General features: G+C 49.5%; 2 protein-coding genes across 10 annotated transcripts in view; both read left to right on the top strand.

The window, feature by feature from the left end:
- Positions 1-19,765, top strand: part of ZPR1 (ZPR1 zinc finger) — a 437,500-nt gene that overhangs the window by 321,517 nt on the left and 96,218 nt on the right. The gene's annotated exons all lie outside the window — the stretch shown is intronic.
- The window catches only part of CADM1 (cell adhesion molecule 1), a 138,410-nt gene that overhangs the window by 104,872 nt on the left and 13,773 nt on the right, over positions 1-19,765 (top strand). For 3 of the 9 annotated variants that reach the window (XM_068172111.1, XM_068172113.1, XM_068172115.1), the window contains exons 6-9: positions 2,119-2,218; positions 5,008-5,180; positions 8,802-8,873; positions 17,565-17,597. In XM_068172111.1, coding sequence (XP_068028212.1) covers positions 2,119-2,218; positions 5,008-5,180; positions 8,802-8,873; positions 17,565-17,597 — 378 coding nt within the window. The remainder of the gene's footprint in view (positions 1-2,118; positions 2,219-5,007; positions 5,181-8,801; positions 8,874-17,564; positions 17,598-19,765) is intronic. The other 6 variants (XM_068172112.1, XM_068172116.1, XM_068172120.1 and 3 more) reach the window with 3 other exon arrangements.

Raw genomic sequence — 19,765 nt, forward strand, 5'->3', positions numbered from 1 at the left:
GCTGGAACGTGTCCTGTGTAACAGGGCAGTGGCAAACAGCTGGAGCAGGCCTTGGAGCCATCAGTGCTCTGTCCGTGTGCTGCTAAATGTCACAGGAGTCAGGGCCAGGGTCCCACAGCGCCTGGCATTTCACAGACCTGCACTCAGAGTCCATAGTCTGCAGGAAATACACTCACTTGGTGTGAGCACTGGAAGTAGAACCTAAGATTGTCTAAAGGCACGTCCTTAAACAAAGGGAAAAAGACACCACTGCCCCTCCAGATTCTTGAGTGAAGTTTTTTTTCCCATGCCACGAGCCTAATGCCAGCTAGTTCTCTGGAGTGTCGAGCCATCCCTCTGCATCCTTCGGGCTCGGGTACATTTTCCTAAGTGCCCTCGGTAACTCCCAGCGTGCTGACAAGTCCTTTGCTGCGGTGACTCCCTTGGGAAGTTCTTGGCTTCAGCAGTGTTGACACACCCAGATTCCTGTTGCAGGTGACACCTCGACAGTGCCTGGATCCGAATGGGACAGGTCCACTCCACTGCCACTGTCAGTTTAATGAAGCTCGTGGGGTGGCAGTGGAAGGGCTCACCCGGCTTGGTGGGAGCTTGTGGAGCTGGCAGTTTGTGCTCAGTACAGCCAGCCTGGGTGTATTCCTCCTGATTTCCATAAGTAATTGTCATTAGTAAACAGCTCATTAGAAATACTAAACTCACCTAATGGAAAGGGGATGCAGCAGGAGAGGCAAACAGCAAAAGGAGGTGTTTCAGTCCCCGTGTGCTGAGTAAACTGGGCTGGGGAGGTTTCCTGCTCCTTCCCCAGCACGGATATAACACCATCCACGTTCCTGGCACGGGCTGGTGGTGCTGCTGCAAGGCACATCAGAAATGGGGAGCAGATGGCTGTGGGGGTGGGAACTGTGGACGGGAGTGGTGAGCGCAGTGCCGAGGATGGGGCGGGTGATGTATGTGCTGCATAACACCGGCGTGAGCTTGTCCTCCCGTGCTCCTTGTGCAGAGCTATTGCCACTGCAGGGCTGGAGGGCATTTCCAGGCACACTGAAGTCCCTGTGGGACTGGGACTTGTCCCCTCCGCCGGTGACACCTCGAAGTGCTGCCACCACCCCCAGCCCACAAGGACACCCCAGTTCCAGAGCTGCAGGAAGCATCTGTAACAGGGATTAGTTGATGAAATGTTGTGGTAGAGTCATCTCGGGAGAGGATTTACTTGTGTAGCTTATTCCATTACTGAAAATTATGAGAGTTTAAATTGGTTAAATCCTGACACGCGGGTTTTTTTTCCTAATCTCTATTATTCCATAGGAGGCATGTTAATGAGTTAAACACAGTTAATAAAATGCAGCCAGCCAATATTTTGGGTAGCAGTTACTCTCAAAGGAAATAGAAACATTTAAATGGTTTCAACCTTTATGCATACTGATTTTTTTTCCCTTCCTTTGTTCCTTACAGTTGAGTAAATTCCTGAAAAATATCTATGGCTTAATGGCACTTGTAGCCTTGAATTGATTTCCTGCACTGATAATGTTTTAGCTACAGCTCAGATTGCATTTTTAATCTCTGTTTCAGTCACGGGAGGTAATGAATTTTTTAATTGTGGACTCTAGGTTTGTGGTTTGGCTCTTTTTTTCCTGCAGGGTCTTACTAAAGTGTTGTTGAGTTGGCTCCCTAACTATCCATGCTTTAATTCTCTGTTTATTGTAGGATTTAGAGGAGCTTCATCTGGACGAAATACAGCCTCCTGCTGTTTGCACAGAGGCAGCGGTGGCTGTGGCTCTGTTTGTGTCTCTAACGAGCATCTCTTGTCCAGCCCAGCGTGTTAGCACTCACGGACTCCGGGGCTGTGGTGCAGGAGTCGCTGCTACCGCACAGAACCCTTCCCTCCCGGGCGCCTCGCGTCTCTCCAGCCTCCCCTCAGCGTGAAGGCCAATGAGTTCCTTTTAGCTGGAGCGAGCTCAGGGATGAGCTGTGCAGCAAGAGGCCCATCCCGGGCAGCACGGTGCCGTGGCGGGACTCGCGGTGCCGCCGGCTCCTCCTGCTCGTGCTGCGGGCACCGAGCGCGCGAGGGGGAGCGGCGGGGCGCGACCCGGGGCTCACGGAGCCGTGTTTTGTGTCCTGCAGATAAGCCTCAAGTGCGGGTTTCTCAGAATTACCCCTTGCAAGGCCTGACGAGAGAAGGGGAGCCGCTGGAGCTGACGTGCGCAGCCTTTGGAAAGCCACAGTAAGTTGGACTCTTCTCAGGGATGGCCCAGGGTTGGCCGGTGGTGACGGGACGTTGCGTGGCCACTGTTCCTGTTGCCCTTCTCTGCTGCGAAGACGATGTCCCAGAGTGAAGGAGAGAGATGCTTCCTGCACCCAAACATCTGCTGGACTTGCATTTATTCCTGTGCACCTAATGGCCAAGGAATTTCCACTGGAGGAGCTCCTAGGAGAGCTCTGCCTGGCCACCATGCAGCAGCCTTTGGGTGCAGAAGGGCAAGGCTCCCAGCTGGACACCTCTTCCCCCAGGGAACAGCTTGGGTGGCATTAATCTGCAGTTAATCTTGGGTTTGGTTAATCTGCAAAAGCGAGGTCGGGGGCTGCAGTTGTGGCCCCTGGAGGTGCCGGTGCGTGGACGCCAGCCCGGCACCGCAGCACTGAGCCCGTGGAGAAGTGGGATGGATCCCCAGGTAAGGCAGTCCATCCTTCTGCTCCTGCTGACTGTGTGATGGTTTTCCTCCCCCTTGGTGCCCCGTGTGGTTTTTATAGAATACCAGTTTTATTCTCTCTCCTCTTCTTGCCAAGCCCTTGAGGCTTTCTTAGGCAGTTGAAGAAATTTATGCATCTGGAAAATCCTGGCAAGGGAGGGTAGATTTTCTCACACTTTCATTGCTGTTCTAATTTAAGTTTTGTCGGCTTTATTTTTTTTTCAAAATACTTTCTCTTCCACTTGGATTTATGGCTGTCAAGTATTTACTATCCTTCTTTATTTTCATCATGTCCATAAGATTTCTGCAAACATTTCTGAGATCTGTCAGTGCCTCCTTGGCAGTGTGCCCAGAGCTGGGGCGTGGGGAGCTGGACCCCGTCCAGCTCAGCATTGTGGGCAGGACAGGCACCCAGCGCCGAGGAGGCTCAGGCTGCCCTCATCCCCCTGGTAGCCTACATCCCCATCCACAGTATTTTCTTGATTCCCATAGTACTTGCTTGATTCCCACTTCCCAGTTTGTTCTGTTCGGCACGAGGCCAATCCCTTCCCTGTGCATCAGAGGCTGGCACGTCCCTGCTGAATTCCGTTTAGGAGCTATTCCCTGCTCAGAGCCTGCCAAGCCCCTTTGCATTCCTGCTCCCCTGGGTACCTGCAGTGCCTCCCATTTGCTATCAACTGGGAATCTAATGAACAGGCTTCTCTACATTTTTTCCTTGCAGGCTATGAGTAAGACATTCCCATGTTAAATAGGACAGACACATCTCCCTGGCAGCTTGCCGCTGCACGTTTCGTGGTGCTGGTGATGTGCTGGGAATTGGCTTCTCTAGGTCACTTCACCTGGGTCTCCCGAAGCTCAGAAAATACAGAGTAAAATAATGAGCTGGGTTTGGCTCCATCTTTTTAAGACTAAGAAGTTTCATGAAATCTTTTACAAAGGTTTTAGATGAAGGGGGAGGTTTCTCCAGTTAAGCAAAGTAATTTCTCTGCAAAATTTGGCAACATAAATATTGGAGGAAGGAAGCTCAGAGGGGAAAAAAGACTAGAGAGGAGAAATTTCTCTTTGTTATTAATACAGATATTTTGTTAGATCAGACACAACCCCCTAAAACTATGACAGAAGTGGGAAGATGCTGAAATGGTCACTTGTGAGGCATCCAGGGACACATTTCTCTGAGCAGCAGCTACTGTGTCGTGTACCACCTGGGGACTCCACAGCACAAAGATCCCTTTAAAAACTGTAGCCAGCAGCATTCAAACCCTTCCCACCCTTATCAAAGTTAAACTGCATTTGAGCTGTCTCAGGAGCTTCTGCTGCCTGCACTGTGGCTCGTGTGCCAGTGCCGTGGCAGTGAGGGACAGAACACCAAGCCCGTGTCCAAAACCAGTCAGCCAATGCCCAGCTGAGTTTGCTTGGTGCTGGATCCATCCGGTAGCATGGCTGGGATGTTGAAGCATCAGGAGCTTCTGCATCATGGCAGTCAAGTACTGTTTGGACCCAGGGAAAAGCCTGAGCCGTGGGATACACTTCCACCCTTGGAAGCCAGGCAGGCTGAGAAGTGCTGTGCTGCAGGAAATTCCCCTTGAAGAGGAGTTGAGTGGCCTGAAGAATGCTGGAATTCTCTTGCTGAGAAAGAGCTGATCTGTCCCCTCACTGCTGCTTAAAGACATAATAATAATAGATGCTAAACAACCTCACAAAGTCAAAAGACCCTCCCTGCCCCAAAGCCCTTCAGCGCTTCCAGTCTTTACCAGCTCTAACAACCCAGGCTCATTTCATTCCCTGAATGATGCAGATCCCCCTGCCCACGTGGGTTCCATCAGTGTGGGGTGCAGGAAGGGGCTGCCAGGCGGGCTGGGGGACAGGAGAAGGGCTGCAACTCCCTCAGTGCACAGCACAGCCCCTGCTGAGGTCACCAGGTCCCTGGCAGCTTGTGGAAGGGTTCAAACTTGACAAAACCTTGCTTGTTCTGCTGTCCAGCTCTGCCCTCAGAGCACCCCGTGGATGAACACTGAGTCTGTAGCCTCAGAGCTTTCAGGTCTGCTGAGTAAGCGAATGATTAACCACTAATGAACTTTCTTCCTGCTTGCATTAGTGTTTTCAGAAAATTTAAGCTCTGGATACAGTTTCCTGTTGGGTTTAAATAAATTTAAATTGAGGAAGCCCGACAGCATCTGGGCTTGAGTAGTGCAAAAAAGTATGTGTTGTTTCTTTACAGTTTTTCTTGGTTTGGGCTTTCTGTCTGTGGATGAACTTTTGAAGATGCCATCTTGACCATAGGAAAATAGTAATGTGACTGTTTCTTTTTCTCCCTCCTCTGTAGGCCTACGGACATGAGGTGGTTAAGAGTAGATGATGAGATGCCTCAACACGTTGTAGTGTCTGGTTCAAACCTTCTCATTAGTAACCTAAACAAAACAGATAATGGTACATACCGCTGTGAGGCTTCCAACGCGGTGGGGAAATCACATGCGGATTACATGCTGTTTGTATACGGTACGTGAGAAAAACCACCGTTCTTCTAGACTCGTTTACACGTAATTGCAACATGCCCTGCTCGGAAAGCTGTGACAGAACTTAACATTTGCTCAATGCCCGATTTGCAGGCAGCTCCTGACGCCCCGACGCTGTGCTGGGCTGGGGTAGGGGCTGGGAAGGCACTGGGTGCTGCTGGGGCTCTCGGTGTGTGCAGCGGGCACAGAGCCTGTCCTGCCTCTGGGCACCTCCCACCCCCTGCTGCCAGGTGAAGCCGAAGGAAAAGCCAGAGCAGGGGCGTGGGGAGAACTGTGCAGTTCTCCTTGGCCTTCTCAATGATTCCTTGTCCTTCTGGTAACGCCTCCTCCAGTGGCCGGAACAATGGTCAGAGGGGTTCTGAGCCTTTCACTAGCGAGTTAATCAGCCAGCATCCCCACATAATTACAAACCAGTAAATAAACTGGAGGAATGAGGTGCCTTCAGCCTGTCTGTGCAGCTGGGCAGACACTAAAACATGCCTCAGCATCTTTTAAAGCGCTGTTAAGTACCTGCTTTAATTCTTCCTTTCCTCTGCATCACTTTGGCATTGCTGTGAACCTCATGCTCCTGCCATGAGGTGTTGCATGGAATGGAGATTCAGGAGGCACTTGCAGAGCGATCCCCCAGTTTAATGATGAGCTGTTCCTTGGGCTGCATATTAAACTTTCTCTGTTAAGGGTGGTTGTGTGTGGCTGGGCTGAGTTCCTGGTGGGTCTTGGTCTTTTCTGACCTGAATGATGCTACGGTTCCACTCAGATGGGACAGAAACTTGGTTTGAAGTTTGTTCCATGCAACAGCCGCCTGAAGCTCTGCAGTCTGAGCTGTCTGGTAGTTGCTCTGATCCAGTCAAAGAGTGGAGAACCTCCCATACCAAATGCCAGCTCTGTAGGAGTGATTTCAAGCCCACTCTTAGAAACTCGCCTAAAGACTCAAGGTAGTGACAGCTTTGACCTTATACAAAACTCATGTCCCATATAGGTAGTTTTCCTAGTGCCTCTCGCTCCACAAGACCCCAGCCTACAAAATGAAGTCAGATAGGCATTTATGACTGGTGATTTGCATGCTCACAATATAAAAAACCCACTTGTTTACATCAGTGTTGAAAGAAACAACCAGTGTTGCAGAAAGCAAAGCAGTTGGAATAGCACACAGGCGGTTCCCCACGAGATGGAAACCATGAAAGCTGCTGCCATAAAGCAGCTGTGGGGCAGGTGTAGTTCTGTGTACCCATCCTGGGCCAAGGCAGGGCTGGGGGGACCTCCCCAGCATTACTGACCTGAGGTTTAGAGCTCGTGGGAAATCTCACATAATTACTCTGCATTTTGGATGTGAGCAAGAATAGACAGCGCAGGACTTCCTTGGGGTTGCTTCCTCTTGGGATTAAATCCCCGGGAGGAGACCCAAGATAGCATTACTTGGAAGGAGATGCAGGTTCCCAGGGGATGGAGACATGTGGGTTCCAGCTTAGGCATCTGGCAGATGTGTTGCCCATGTAGAGGAGGGCTGCTCGTGTGCAGAGAAGGGTTTTGCACACCCCATCACCTCCAGTTCCTGCATGTTTGAGACCATCCTGCTAGGCTCTGCCACTCTGGACAGCACAAGGAATCCTTTTAACCCTTGATTTAAAAGGGACAAGTGCAGAGTGGGGAGGGAGTGGTTGGGCTGTGGCCATCAGCTGAAGCCTCCTGGTACAGAGCCCAGCTGGAGGGGGGATTCAGCATGGGGGTCTCACCCTGCTCAGTGGTGGAGCACTTACGCCTCTGGGCCGTGGCTTCTTTCACCAACAGCAGCACGGGGTCCGTGTCCGTGCAGCCACGTCTCTGTGGGCACAGCGGGAGCCTTGGTGGCCCTGCCTCGCTGTCCCCTCCAGGCCACCTGGGGCTGCTCACAGTGCAGAGCTCCCAGGCCACGTTAGGGTGGGAGCTGGGGGCTGCAGACACAGAGCAGGGTCTGGCACAGCCCTGGGAGAGGCAGCGTTCGGGCAGTGCCATTCCAAGGGACATCTCTCCAGGTCAAGGGTTTGAGGTGGCTTCAGCAGCTGAGCTGTGCCCAGCACCTCCCCAGCTGCCCACGTGGGATGGGGATGTATAATCACATTAACACCCACTGGACACATGCTCATTTCTAAAATTTATTTTATGCTTTTTGTCCCCATGGGCGTGGGCAGATACACTGGTAGAAACTTCCATTAGCACTACAGCTTTTTTTTTTGTTTTGTTTTTTGCTTGTATGGAGGAAGAGCCCACGGCACAGCCAGTCCCAAGTCCCAGGCTGGTCAGTGTGAGTCTGGGGGCACTGCTGTGCCTCAGCTGGGAGGTCCCCACTGCTCCCAGGAGTTGTGTGGGTCAGGAGTGAGAGAGAAGCACAGGGGATGAGATCCTTGGGATGTAGAGGAAAGACAGTGACTGCTCATAGCACAGCAAACTATGAGGTGATGTTCCTTAACTCTTGGGAAGTTGGATGGAATATAATAATGGTGCAGTATATAATTAAAGTTCAGATATCTTAATTAGGGGATCCAAGGGAGCTCGCTCAGAGATAAAAGAGTAGCAGATGTGTTAGTGAGGAACAGCTGACGTGCTACGGAGGAAACCTAAAATCAAAAGCCCATGAAAGGTTTCATGCTCTATTATTGCCGAATGAATCCGTAGTTCAAAGTCTTTCTGACTACTTAGTGCATTCAGTTTGATCATCTGGGCATTGATACATATTTTTTCTTTTACATCTTCTCATATCTACCTTCTCCTGCCCGATAGTTTTGATAAGGATGTGTTCCTGTGTGTAACATCAATCCCGTGACGAGCAGCAGGGTTTGAATCTCAACAGGTCCAGTCCATCTGAGAAATGGTCACAGAGAGAAACATCTCATTAACGATGCCCTAGTAGCAAAAACAAGAGTGTGCAACTGAAATTGTCAGAAAAATATTGACTCTTTTTTTAATTAAAAGATCTTGGTGGAATTCCTCATACCTGGAAATTGATATTCAGTAATGATGTTGTTCGTTTCTCTGTATCCCTTACCATCTTTGAAGCAGTTTTTAACATCCTGCTGCCGTGTGTTTATAGAGGAAGAGCAGTGAGGTTCACGGCCCTGGGAGGACAGTGAGATCTCTTCGTGTGCTGTTAATGTTCAGGCTGTGAAGCACAGCAGGGCCCCTCACACAGCCCTCCCACCTGGGTTTGCAAATGTATCCGTAGACAGCCACCAAAGCACCACTGTGTCTCTCCTTGTATGTGCAAACTTGGTCTTTTTGTTGTGGAAAGCGTGCAGTTTATTTTCCTTATGCCTCTCCCATTCCATTTCTCTCTCTCATTGACTAATTTATGCTGGGTTTTATTTATTTTTTTTTAGCATTGTAGAAGGCAGAAAGGGGGGAGAGGCTGGGGCCAGGTTCTCCAGCCTGGGTAAGCGTGGGTGGAGGATCTGGCCCTGCTGTCCCTGCTGGGCTCCCCCCTGGGATTTAGCCAAGGAAGGGCCCCCAGCCCCCGTGCTGCTTCTTAGCGTCCTTGTTTTCCTCTGATCACGATTGACCGCTGTTGTGTTCTGCTTGTTTTTTTTCTTAATTTGCTTTTTTATTATTTTCCTTTTTATATTTTATCCAGATCCCCCCACAACTATCCCTCCTCCCACAACAACCACCACCACTACCACCACCATCCCTACCACCATCACAGGTATGGTACCTTCATAACCATTGGAAATGTCCTGAATGTTTATTGTCTTTTATGTATATAAGCAGAGCATGAAGCCTGGGGAAAAACAACAAACCAATCACTTGCAGTATTTTTTTCCCTCAAATACGCCCACCCACAGCACGAGCCCTGGTCCGGCAGCTCGGCGTGTCAGACAGTCCTTGCCGTGGGTGTGGGTGTTCCTGAAATGTGGGAATTGTCACGGCAGGAAAAGTGATTAATTCAGTTACTGGTGGCCAGCACTGGGTACTTCAAATGCAGGATGCCAAAAGCCTTAGAGCTCCCTTAGCAGGGGCAGTCGTTTCAGCCTCCATCCCGCCAGTATCTGTTTCTGAGCAATTCAGAGAAAGTTCAGTCTTCGGCAAAGCAATTCACCTGGTGTGACTCAAGATGCTTTTTCTCGTGCCAAGATGTTGGTATTTCTCTGTGATAAGCTTCTCCCTCACTCTCCCAGGAAAGGGAATTCCACCAGTCGTTTTTATTGTGTGAATGCCATCCATAGGCCCCTTCTTGAGGAGCTGCCTTTCAGCTTGTGAGATTTTCTGTGTCTTGCGACAAAAGATGAATAAAAACAACCAGCAAGATCATGACACCTCTCTCTGACACATCCTCATACCTCCTCACAGACCTGACTCATCAGGAAAACCCTTCTGATTTATTTGTAACCATTTGCATTGTCATTTCTCTGACCTTTCCTATTCCAACCGCTGCTTTTGCTTTTGCTTGCTGCTTTTTGTGGGGTTTGGTTTGGTTTGGTTTTTTTTTTTTTTTTTGAGGCGGAGGTGACAAACAGCAGGTGAGGATGGACCATTGAATAGCTAATGGCACAAAGTTTACTGTTGCTGTAAACCACCCCTTGTGTAAATGCCTTCACGTTTTATTTGCTTTTATGACGCTGCTCAGCTGACTCTCACCACCCTGCCCAGGGCGTTCCGTGGCTTCTTTTCCTTTCGAGGTTTTTGCACCCAAGGCAGGCCCCGCTGGCACGGACACGCCGGCGAAGCCTCTCCCAGCGTGCCTTAACGCGCCGGCGGCCACCATCGCCCTGCCAGCCCTCGCCACGCTCTGCTTCCTCCCTGCAGGTGCTTACCGGCAGCCCCAGCTCCAGCACCCAGCCCGGGCTGCTTGGGACCGCTCTCCCTTTGTGTTTTTGATTTCTGGACTTAACCCGCTTTTGTTTCAGAGGAGGTTTGAAGCTTTCTCAAAGCCTCCCTGAGAGCTGTTGGCAGAGAAGCTGGGCCGTGTGTCCCACAGGCTGTACCTGGACGTGCTCACGGGTTTCTTTCTTTGACGGTAATTGCTCGTGCTTTCAGTGAATTTTGGAAGGCTGAAAGGAACAATGTGTCTTGATGCTTGGATAACCCCTCCAGTTAATCTTGGTGCCTGCAAACCTTAATGACTGTCCTTTTTCTGGGAACTGGGTTGTTGTCAGCCTGTCGTTTTAGAGATTGCCCCAGCACTGCCTTCCAGAGCCTGTGCTGTCCTCGCTTGTCCTCACGTGCTGTGTGAGGTCCCACAGCAGTGCTTGGTTCTTCCCAATAAACAGCAGTTTGGTTGTTTGCTGTCCTGCTGCGAGTGCTGCGGCTTGTCTGTGGATGCTCAGTAGCCTTTGGGCTTTCCTTCATGTAGCTTTTCAGCTTTTTTTATAGTAAAAATAAGGGGAGAGAGGTGGTTCTTGCAGTCGGAAATGGCCATGTCGTCAGCCTGGCAGAGGTCCCTTGGGGTAAGGAGCAAGTGGTGTCCAGCGTTGTTCTCTCACCTTGGTTTGCAGTGGTGGAGGATCTCAGACTCTGGTGGCAGAAGCCAGTGGGTCTCCATTGCCTTCTTGGTGCTTTTCTGTGTTGGCTTTGACCTGCTGAGGAGGCTGGAAAAGTAATGATGTGATATTGCTCCCTGATTCCAGCAGTTCCTGCTCACAATTTGTTGGAAGAAGATTCACTAATACTGATAAGAGAAATTACTATTTTCTTCCCTGGCATTGAGTCTTCTTGACATGTGTCTTACTATCCTCTGCCCATGAGTTCAGTGTGCTTTTCCCATCCAGAGCCGCCGAGGCTTCTCCTCCCTCTGTCATGCAGAGATGTGCGTGTGTGTCCTCTCCAGTCAGTGCTCAGGAGCATGGAGCCACACCAGCCTCTGCCCTTCAGTAGTTAAGAGACTTTGTGGCTGGAAAAAATTAGGTCAAATTAACATAATCCCTGGAATTACATAGCAGAGTAGTGTTGGAACACTTTTCAAAGCCTTGAGAGACACCCGATACCTTAATTCCCATCCTCCCCCAAATGCTTCCTGTCTGACAGAGGAGAGGTGGGAGACAACAGGATATTCTCTGAGCTGCTGGCAATCCAGGCATCTGGAGCCAATCCTTAAGTTGAGGTGGGTTTGAAATCTGCTTTGTTTTGCCTTTTTCCCCCCTACTTTTAGTATAGCCCTGACATAGTTCATGTCCCCTGGAACTGTGGAGTAGTTCTGAAAAACAACTGTCTTTCTTTAATTGAATAAAACATGGGGAGAGAGGCTGCACTGAAGCAGTTTCTAGCAGGTGACCCTAGAAAATTCTGCCCTTGGAGTTGTCCTTTTGATTTATTGGTTCAGGGAGTTTCTGGGGGAGCTCCTGGAAAGCTGACCTGATGCTTTCTCCAGCGAAGGACAAGCTGAGCAGTGAAGTTTCCAAACACCACGACCTTTAGAGCTTTCCCTCTGTCACTTTAGTGTAGGTGCTTGAAAAGATTTCCTGCGTGACAGCTTGATCTTTTCCACGTATCCTCCAGCAGCATTGATATTCCGGCCATCCTTTGGTGTTTCAGCCGTTATCACTGCCAAGCCCTTTTTTATCAGTTAAATTGTCCTTGTGGCTTTCTTCATTAAGATGTACAATACGATACAGCAGAGCAAACAGCATCATTTGAATTACCCTGGAGTTGCTCCTGGAAATGCTGGGCTTGGGCAGCTGTTGTTTCCTGGGAAATAAAGGTCCTTACTCACAGCCCAGCCCTCATCTCGGGTTCAGCTGCCTGTCCCAGCCGCCCAGGCCCCTGGCACACCTGCCTCCCAGGACCCACAGTCATTCCTAGGTGCACATTGCATTTCCCACACTTTCTCCACAGGTGGAATTGCACAGGTGTCTTGGCAGCAGTTTTGGTGAAGACCTGGGGGGGACACATGCCGGTTGCCAGTGTTGCCAGCCCTGCAGCAGATGCTGCTGGCTCTGCAAAGGCACTGCTCTCCATCCTTTGCAGCAGCAGGCTGGGGGCTCCCAATGCCCCCCCTGGAATGCCCATTTAGAGCATATTTCAAATTCCACTGATCCCTTGGAGTAGCAGGTGTGGGGGGGGTGTGTGTCTGTGTTTTCCAGGGGGCTGTATCATTGCAGGCAGTGGTTTTCACTTGAGAATTCCCAGAGGTGCTCCAGCCCCTTCAGTGAATGTGTGTGGAAAGCAGCAAGCCCATCCTGTGGAAACAGCTGTGAGTTCCTTCCTTGAGGCTCAGGATTTGTACAAGCAGGAGCAAGCTCTCTTGGGCTTGGAGGTGTGCAGGAACCACTGAGCTCCAAAGCAGGAGCTGAGAATTGATGCTGAGTTGGGAGTATCAGCTCTTGAACAGGGGCACATGGTGGTGGAACTCTCCTGTCACCCACAGGGGCAGGCACTGAGAAGCACATTTGTGTCATCCCAGGTGCTTTAAAAATAATAGCACACGGAGATGTGAACTCTGTGAGCAAAAATAAGTTGCAGGTTTTCAGAGCATTTCACATGTCGAAAAACTTGCTTAAAACAAGAAAAATTATTTTATCCTCAGTAGGAGTTTGTCCTTTCCTAATTACAGCCGGTGGTGTGAAAAGCTGCAGTTGCAGGGGGTTTATTCCAGCAGTAATCCCAGTGGCTGGTGGGCAGGAAGAATGCAGTCCCAGTCACCCTCTTCCCAGATTTCCTCGCAGTGGGTTTGTGGGAGGCGAAGAGGCAGCTGGGGGTGGCCACAGCGCTGCGTCCTGGCAGGATCGCGGCGCCAGCTCAGGTACGGCCACTTCTGCCTGGGTCTGCGGCAGGTGCTGACCTGATTATGGGATTTACCTGTAAAAACACATTTGCTCCCCGGTCAGCTCAGAGTGCTCAGCTTCAGCTCGGCTGTCTGGACTCTCTTACAGTCTCTGGCTCTTCTGGGGATGTGGAGATGCCCAGGCTGCCAGAGGGTTGTGGGCACGTTAGCAGGCACAGCCGAGGCTCCCGGTTTGCTCTCGGCATTCCCAGTCTGCTGTCGAGTTGTGACACGTTCAGGTGCTTGATGCCACTGTGCAGGGACGCAGCCCAGGGATTTGTTCCCCCAAATTCTTTATTATTTGACTTCTGCTTTCTGTTGAAGGTTCTGCCTGTCCCTGGTAAAATGTCAAGTTAATTTAAAGATGATTCTGTGCCTTTCTGACATTTTCATCCAGGATGTGTCTGCATTAAAGGGTCTAAAGGCAGAACTGACAGGCCTGGGACAGGAAATAAAATGAAATAAAATTCAGTCTTTCAGTCCCAGGTCCAGCCAGTAGCAGGCAGGACCTGTCATACGTGGCCTTACACAGCATAAGCAGTGCACAAACCATCATCTTGCTCAGCAGAAGCGTGGGCTGTGTGCAAGCTCGGGCTTGAAATCAAACCCAAATCCTCCCAAACCTGTATGGAGAAACATGCAAAAGCATGGCTGGAGCCACTGTGCTAATTTCAGCCTATTTTTGTTCTGGTTGCACACAACATCCATACAGATTGTGATGATTTTTGTGAAACATCTGGTCCGCTAATCAAGCTGTCCCCAGGGCCCATTGCAGCATGCCTAGACCACTCCAGGGGCACTCAACACCAACCTGGAGCACTGTACAGAGGAGATCGGGGGGGCTCAGGAATGCAAGGGACATCTCCATCCGTCCTTGGAGGAGCGTGTGGTCAGGGAGAGGATGGATGGGCCACTGCACTCTGGTGTTTGAGCCCTGTCACCCCTCATGGTGCATTGCTGTGGGATGTGACATCTGTGCTGGTGTCCCACAGAAGTTTCATCCAGGGGAACACTGGGAAGGGTTTTGTAGGCCTTTTCGTCAGCCCCAAGAACCTGAACCAAAGCAGGGATCCATTTGCAGTGCTGCATGCTGTTCCCTCAGGCTGCTGCGAAGGCAGCAACGTGCAGGAATTCACACTCAGCCCGGTCAGTACACGTGAAGTAGTCTGGAAAATCGGGAAGAATAAGAGCTCCACGCGTCAGGGATCAGATTGGCTTTTGGTTTCAGTTCAGAAAGCAATTTAAAAAGCAATATATTGAATGGATATCTGTACTTGCGAAAGCCTCCTTAAATTTAAAAGGCAGCGGCGTGTTTTGCTGTTATTTTGTGGATGTGCTGCTGTAATTCTGTGTGTGCTCCTCAGCCCCAGCACCGAGTGCCTGTGCGAGGCTGCAGCACTGTGGCTGCAGCATTCAACCAGGGGAATTTAATTTTGCTGCTGGGGTTTTAATATTCCTCCATCGTGCTTGTTCTGTTTGAGGCTGTGGGCTAATTACGGCCAAGTTTAAAGGGCCTGGTCTGTCACACTCTGCAAACAGTTTGAAGTTGGAGAGAATCCATTTGAGAAAACAAGGAGGCTCAGCAGTGGAGCTCATAACTCTGAGAAATGTTGCCCAGCTGCCTCCATGCAGTAATTTTATAAATATGTGTGTGTATATGTGTGTGTGCCCTTGCGTAGCTGCCTAATGGGGTGGTGAGTGCCTAGAGCTTGGGTGTCATCTGAGATGTCCTAGCTGGCAGATATTTATTTTTTATGGCCAGTGCTACACAGAAGTCCCAATAAAGTGAAATTTGGAGCTTTGTAGAGGCCAATGCTTACTCTTTTGGAAGGCCTTGACATTGTTCTGCTTTTCCTGAAGAGCGTGTTTAGTTCTCTTCCTAAATGGCATGGGGAAGAGAAGCCTTGATACCAAGATAAGAAATCCCATGTTGAGTTGAGTCTGTTTGGTTATGTGATTTCTACATCCTCTTGGCTTTGCTGCACCTGGTAAACCAGCCCCTTCTTCATCACCAGCTTTCCATTTTAAATGATAGCTATCAGCCTTGGGTGTAGCATGTTGATGGCTTGGGACCAGAACGGTGCTTTTTTGTGATGGCAGAGCCTTTCCCTGGCTTCGATCAACATTAGTTAAGTCAGGAGTGTATCAAAGACTTCTTGTTGGTCAGCATTTGAGGAAAAGGGATGGTTTTTGTTGTCGGACATGGGGCAGAAGGCTGATCCCTGGGGTGTTCTGTGCCTGCTCTGACGTGGAGATGTGGCTGTTCTTGAAAGCAATGTAAAAGCTGGTGGCACAAACCCAGGATTCAGAAAAGCACCTTCAAAGTTAGCTAGTCCATCCTAAAGTTACGGGTTGTGTGAGCAGCAGCATTGCAGGGCCAGGATGTCCCTTCCCGGGTGAGGAGCGGCAGTGGCGGGGCTGGGACACACACCTGGGATTTACAGGAATGCACTGATTTGGTACCAAAGCACCAGTGACAGTTTTCTCTCCTCTGCCACGTGATGATGTAGAAACACACCAGTGTCAGCACGTTCATGTCTTGAACACGGGGTCATTCCCTGCGGAGCACTGGCGTGTACACTCCTGCTTCCCAAAGAAGACTGGGACTGGACAGGGCTCCCCGAAAGCTCACTCTAAACTTTAACCGGTCTGTGTTTCCTATTGCAACCATCCAAACCATTTGCTAATCATAACTTTGTCATTCCAGCTGCAGCCAACATGTTGTTTGACGTGGATATTTGTTCGCACTTACAACCGCTTGAGAACTTTATTTTGTGTAACCTGTCGATCTCTGTCCCCGGACGGGGAAGCGAGATGCACTGTCCAGTTTGCACTGTTTCTTGACTAATAATCTCTTCCAGCACATCAATACAAGTTTGCTTCCAGCAGATTCTCTATTTATTGTAAAAGCTGACATAACTTTTTTTATTTCAGGAAGACAGTAAATTGAGACTATTTATAGATGCCAAGATGCTATCTCAGGAATTAATACTCAGTTTTGCAACCCCTTCTAAACAATGGCTCTCCCCCCACCGCCACCACCATTTCCCCTTCCACCATTTACTTGGTTAAAACAAATGGGGATTGCTACCCAAAACCAAAGCAAAGCCCTACTCTTGGTCTCCTCGTGGCTTTGGAAGGTTTCCCCTGCAGCCCCCAGAGCTCCTGCAGGAGAACAAGGGCTGGCCTCCTTGAGGGTGCCTTAGATTTGGTTGCCAAGATGAGAACAGCCTACACTGGCAGTGGAAACAGGCTAATGATGGCTTGATAACCTGTTATGCAAATCTTGGTACAGTTTGTTAAACTGTGCAGGGTTTATTTGTTTTGCCTCTATAATTAAAGCATGTAGACCTTTGTATCTGTAAGTATTGTGTATTCCTTGTATGATTCTTGTCTTTGCCGCTGCTTCAGGAGTTCAGCCCTGGGCTGTCCTCAGCTAAATTGCCAAGAAACAGGTCCTCTTGTTTCCACTGCTGCCTCTGCCCGCGCAGGGGACCCGTCCCCGGGTTGTCTGCCAGCATGTCACCGAGGGGAAACGCCGCTGTGAATTGTCTGTCGTTGCTGCAAAACCCAAGCTCCGGGCTGCTGTGCAGGGCCACGGTGCAGCGCTGCTCACCCCGCGGTGTTGCTCACTCAAACACTGCCTGCCTCCAGCCGAGCAGGGCTGGGCCCAGCCTGGGCTGGGCCCTTGTCTCCGGGGATTTATTCAGTGACACGTTCTGGGGAGCCTGCCTGCTCCAGCCACTGAACCCTGCCACAGAGTACCTACCTCCCGACGGAAAGAAAACGGCCCCCAACTACTAAATAAGCCAGTAAATTGGGTAATGTGGTTACATTTGGTTTAGACCTGTGGGTGTGCAGGAAATAACTGTCAGTAAAAGCCTTCAGGTTTGGTCATTCTTTTAAAACCGCCTGTTGCAAATTCCTGGAAGAGAGAAAACATCTCTCCATTGGCAAAGCAGTGCCCCCCAAGAAATTTCCACTGGGATGTAGTCCATATGGAGTAGAGTCAGCTTCAGACTAACCAGCAAAAAAACATGCAGGATTTTTTAATTACCCATAGCTGTTCAACCAGGTACCTGCTGCAGCAGAGGGACTGGTAATGTTTGTCCACAGTTGCCAGTTGTAGAACGTCTTTTATGCTGAAAAAAATGGTTCATCGTGCAGGTGGTGGCTGGGAAGCTGGAGGAGAGGCAGCAGCAGACTGTTCCCTGGCCACGGGTGCTCTGATGAGGCAGTGTTTGAGTGTGTAACAGCGACGTGCCGAGCCTCAGCTCTTCATCCTGCTCTGGAGCTTCTGTTTTGTCCCCACCAACCAAACCGTTGGTGTCGGTGTTCTCTCCTGTCTCCTGTTCCCCTGACTTTGCAACCACCAGTAATTGTTCTGGCAAGGACCTGGAAAAAGAGAAAAATTTACTGTTTTCCTCAGGCTCATAGCTTTTGAACTGGAGGCATGTCTTCTAAACAGTGCAACTCACTTCAAATGCTTTTTGCCTTTCATTTTATTATTGCTTGTCACGCAATGTTCTTTGAAAGCTTGCTCATATATTATCTGTTCCATTTTTTCCATTTTCCCTTTTTTTGCATGCTGTTCCTCCTGTTTCTTCCCTTCCTCCAATCCTCTGTTCCCGTGTGTAGACACAACGGCGACGACAGAACCAGCAGTTCACGGTTGGTATCACATTCCTGTTTATCTTATTTCTCAGCACTGCTGAGTGGCAAGACAAGCCTGGGAAGGGGAAGCCAAAAAGGGAACTGGAGTCTTCAAGGGAAAACTGTGTTTCAGGTGGACTCATCTCATAAATGCGACATGGGTTCTAAGGCTGGAAAGTCTGTCTGCTCTTGTCATTTCTGCTGTGAGCTCCCCAGCTGATCATCCTGGTGCCAGGCAAGCACAAGCCCCGTGGAAGTGGCATCCGGGTCCAAGCGATGCCAATTGGTTCTCCACCCATTGACTGAGAGAGTCACTTCACACATGAAAAAGAAATTAATTTTAAAAATTTTTTTAGATTTTTTTTCTTTTAGATTTTTGAGCATTTTTCTTGCATTTTGAGTTAGTTTTTAAGACATGGCATCCAGTGGGTCTGCTGGCATGGGGCAGCACTGGGGATTCTGGGATGCTCCACAGAGGAGCGCTCGCCTCCAAGGTCGGCAGGGAAGTTTGCGTTATTACACTGCAGAAGGAGATTGGGAAAACAAATAGCAACACTTTCCTCTCAGCATAGCAGTCTAGCAAAGTAACCCTTCTCGTCTGCTCGAGGCAGTCTAGCTAACAGCTTGACAGCTTCCTGAGCTTCCTCCATTCCCCGGCGAGCCTACGTACGCGCTGCAGGCTGGAAGTTGAGCATCCCGTTTTTTTGGCACATGCTTACTTTTCAGCTGAAGAACCAAAACCTCTGACAATTTTTAATTACAGCTAATCCATGTTGGACTTTGCTGTTCCAGTTTCTTTTAACTCTGATAAATTGTCTGATTTTTTTACTGACAGAAATCCCTAGCACAGAGCACCCTGTTCTCCTGCCTGCTCCCCTTGAGGCGTTGCTTGGGTGAGGTCAGAGGCAGGACTGAGTGGAGCAATCATTCAGTAGCAGTGTGACATATCAAGTGGAAGGGCTTGCACTTCTTATCCCAAATAATATACCTAGCTGGATGCATTTTCCCACTTGGCATAAAGATCAGAAATTTTTGGGCACACTTGTGTTTTGTCTGTGTGTCGATCTCCCTGTGTGTGTTAAATGTCAAGAGCCAGCATTGCTGATTTTGTAGCTACATGTTTGTGGCCAGATGTTGATTCTTAAATTTGAAAAAGATCAGGTAGCCCTGATGATGGCACAACTCCCAACATCCTTTCTAGGTGTTTCTGCGTCAGGAAAGGCTCAGTGTAGGCATGTATTAGACTCTGCAATGAGGACAAGCTGGGCAGATGCTCAGTGGCAAACCCTTGCCCCATTTTTAAAAGCAATTCCTGATGTCTTTCCTTCTTTTTCTTTGTTCTGAGGAAGCCATAAAAAGCCTGTTTCTAACTCAAGGACTTCCCCCCTCCGTGGGGAGGATCGCTGCCAGGGAGGTGGCCAGCTGAAATGACAACCTATCCCAGTCAAACGAGCTGCCACAAACTTTCCTGCCTTAAAACCAGCCAGTTTGTTCAGAATTCCCCCATGCTTGCCCTTGTGGGGTGCTTTTCCCGTGAAGACTCTGGATTTCTTTCCAAGCTTGTGTTGCTGGAGTGTGTATGGAGTATACCAGGTGTTTCTGTATGTTGGCCATTTGTTCTTTCCGATGTCCGATGGGAGTGAGCATGTCTGTGAATGACTAGAAATGCATGGGCATGAATACAGCCAAATGGATTTTCTCCAAAAACAATTTAAAATGAATTGGGGGAAGAAAAAAGAAAATAAACCAACCAACAACAACAACAACAACAACAAAAACCCAAAACCAAAAACCAACCCAAAAAAGAGCTTGCTAGCAAAGAAAATGGAATGTAAGGCCAGTGTGGAGCCAGCACAATGCTTCAATCGGGGCAAGAAGGTTTTGAGCCATTTAAAGTTTTGGAGTGTATCCTAGAGGACTGGGGGGAAGGAGTCCTGTGTGTGTGTGTGCATGTCCCAGCAGTAGCCAAGGCCCTGCCATTCCCGTTTCCTCACGGAATGGAGTTGACGGCAGCGATGCATGAGTGACCTAACGCACGAACGTTGTTAACTCTTTTGTTGAAAAATGAGAGCTTAACTGTGAATTTTCTGATGCACTTTCTCCTTTCTCTGCACTGTTCATTGCCAGAGCTCCAATAACAGCATGGTCATGGCCGGCAGGAAGGCTTGTGCTTCCGCTGCACCCCA

The sequence above is a fragment of the Anomalospiza imberbis genome, chromosome 24, assembly GCF_031753505.1.
Source record: "Anomalospiza imberbis isolate Cuckoo-Finch-1a 21T00152 chromosome 24, ASM3175350v1, whole genome shotgun sequence".
Classification (NCBI taxonomy): domain Eukaryota; kingdom Metazoa; phylum Chordata; class Aves; order Passeriformes; family Viduidae; genus Anomalospiza; species Anomalospiza imberbis.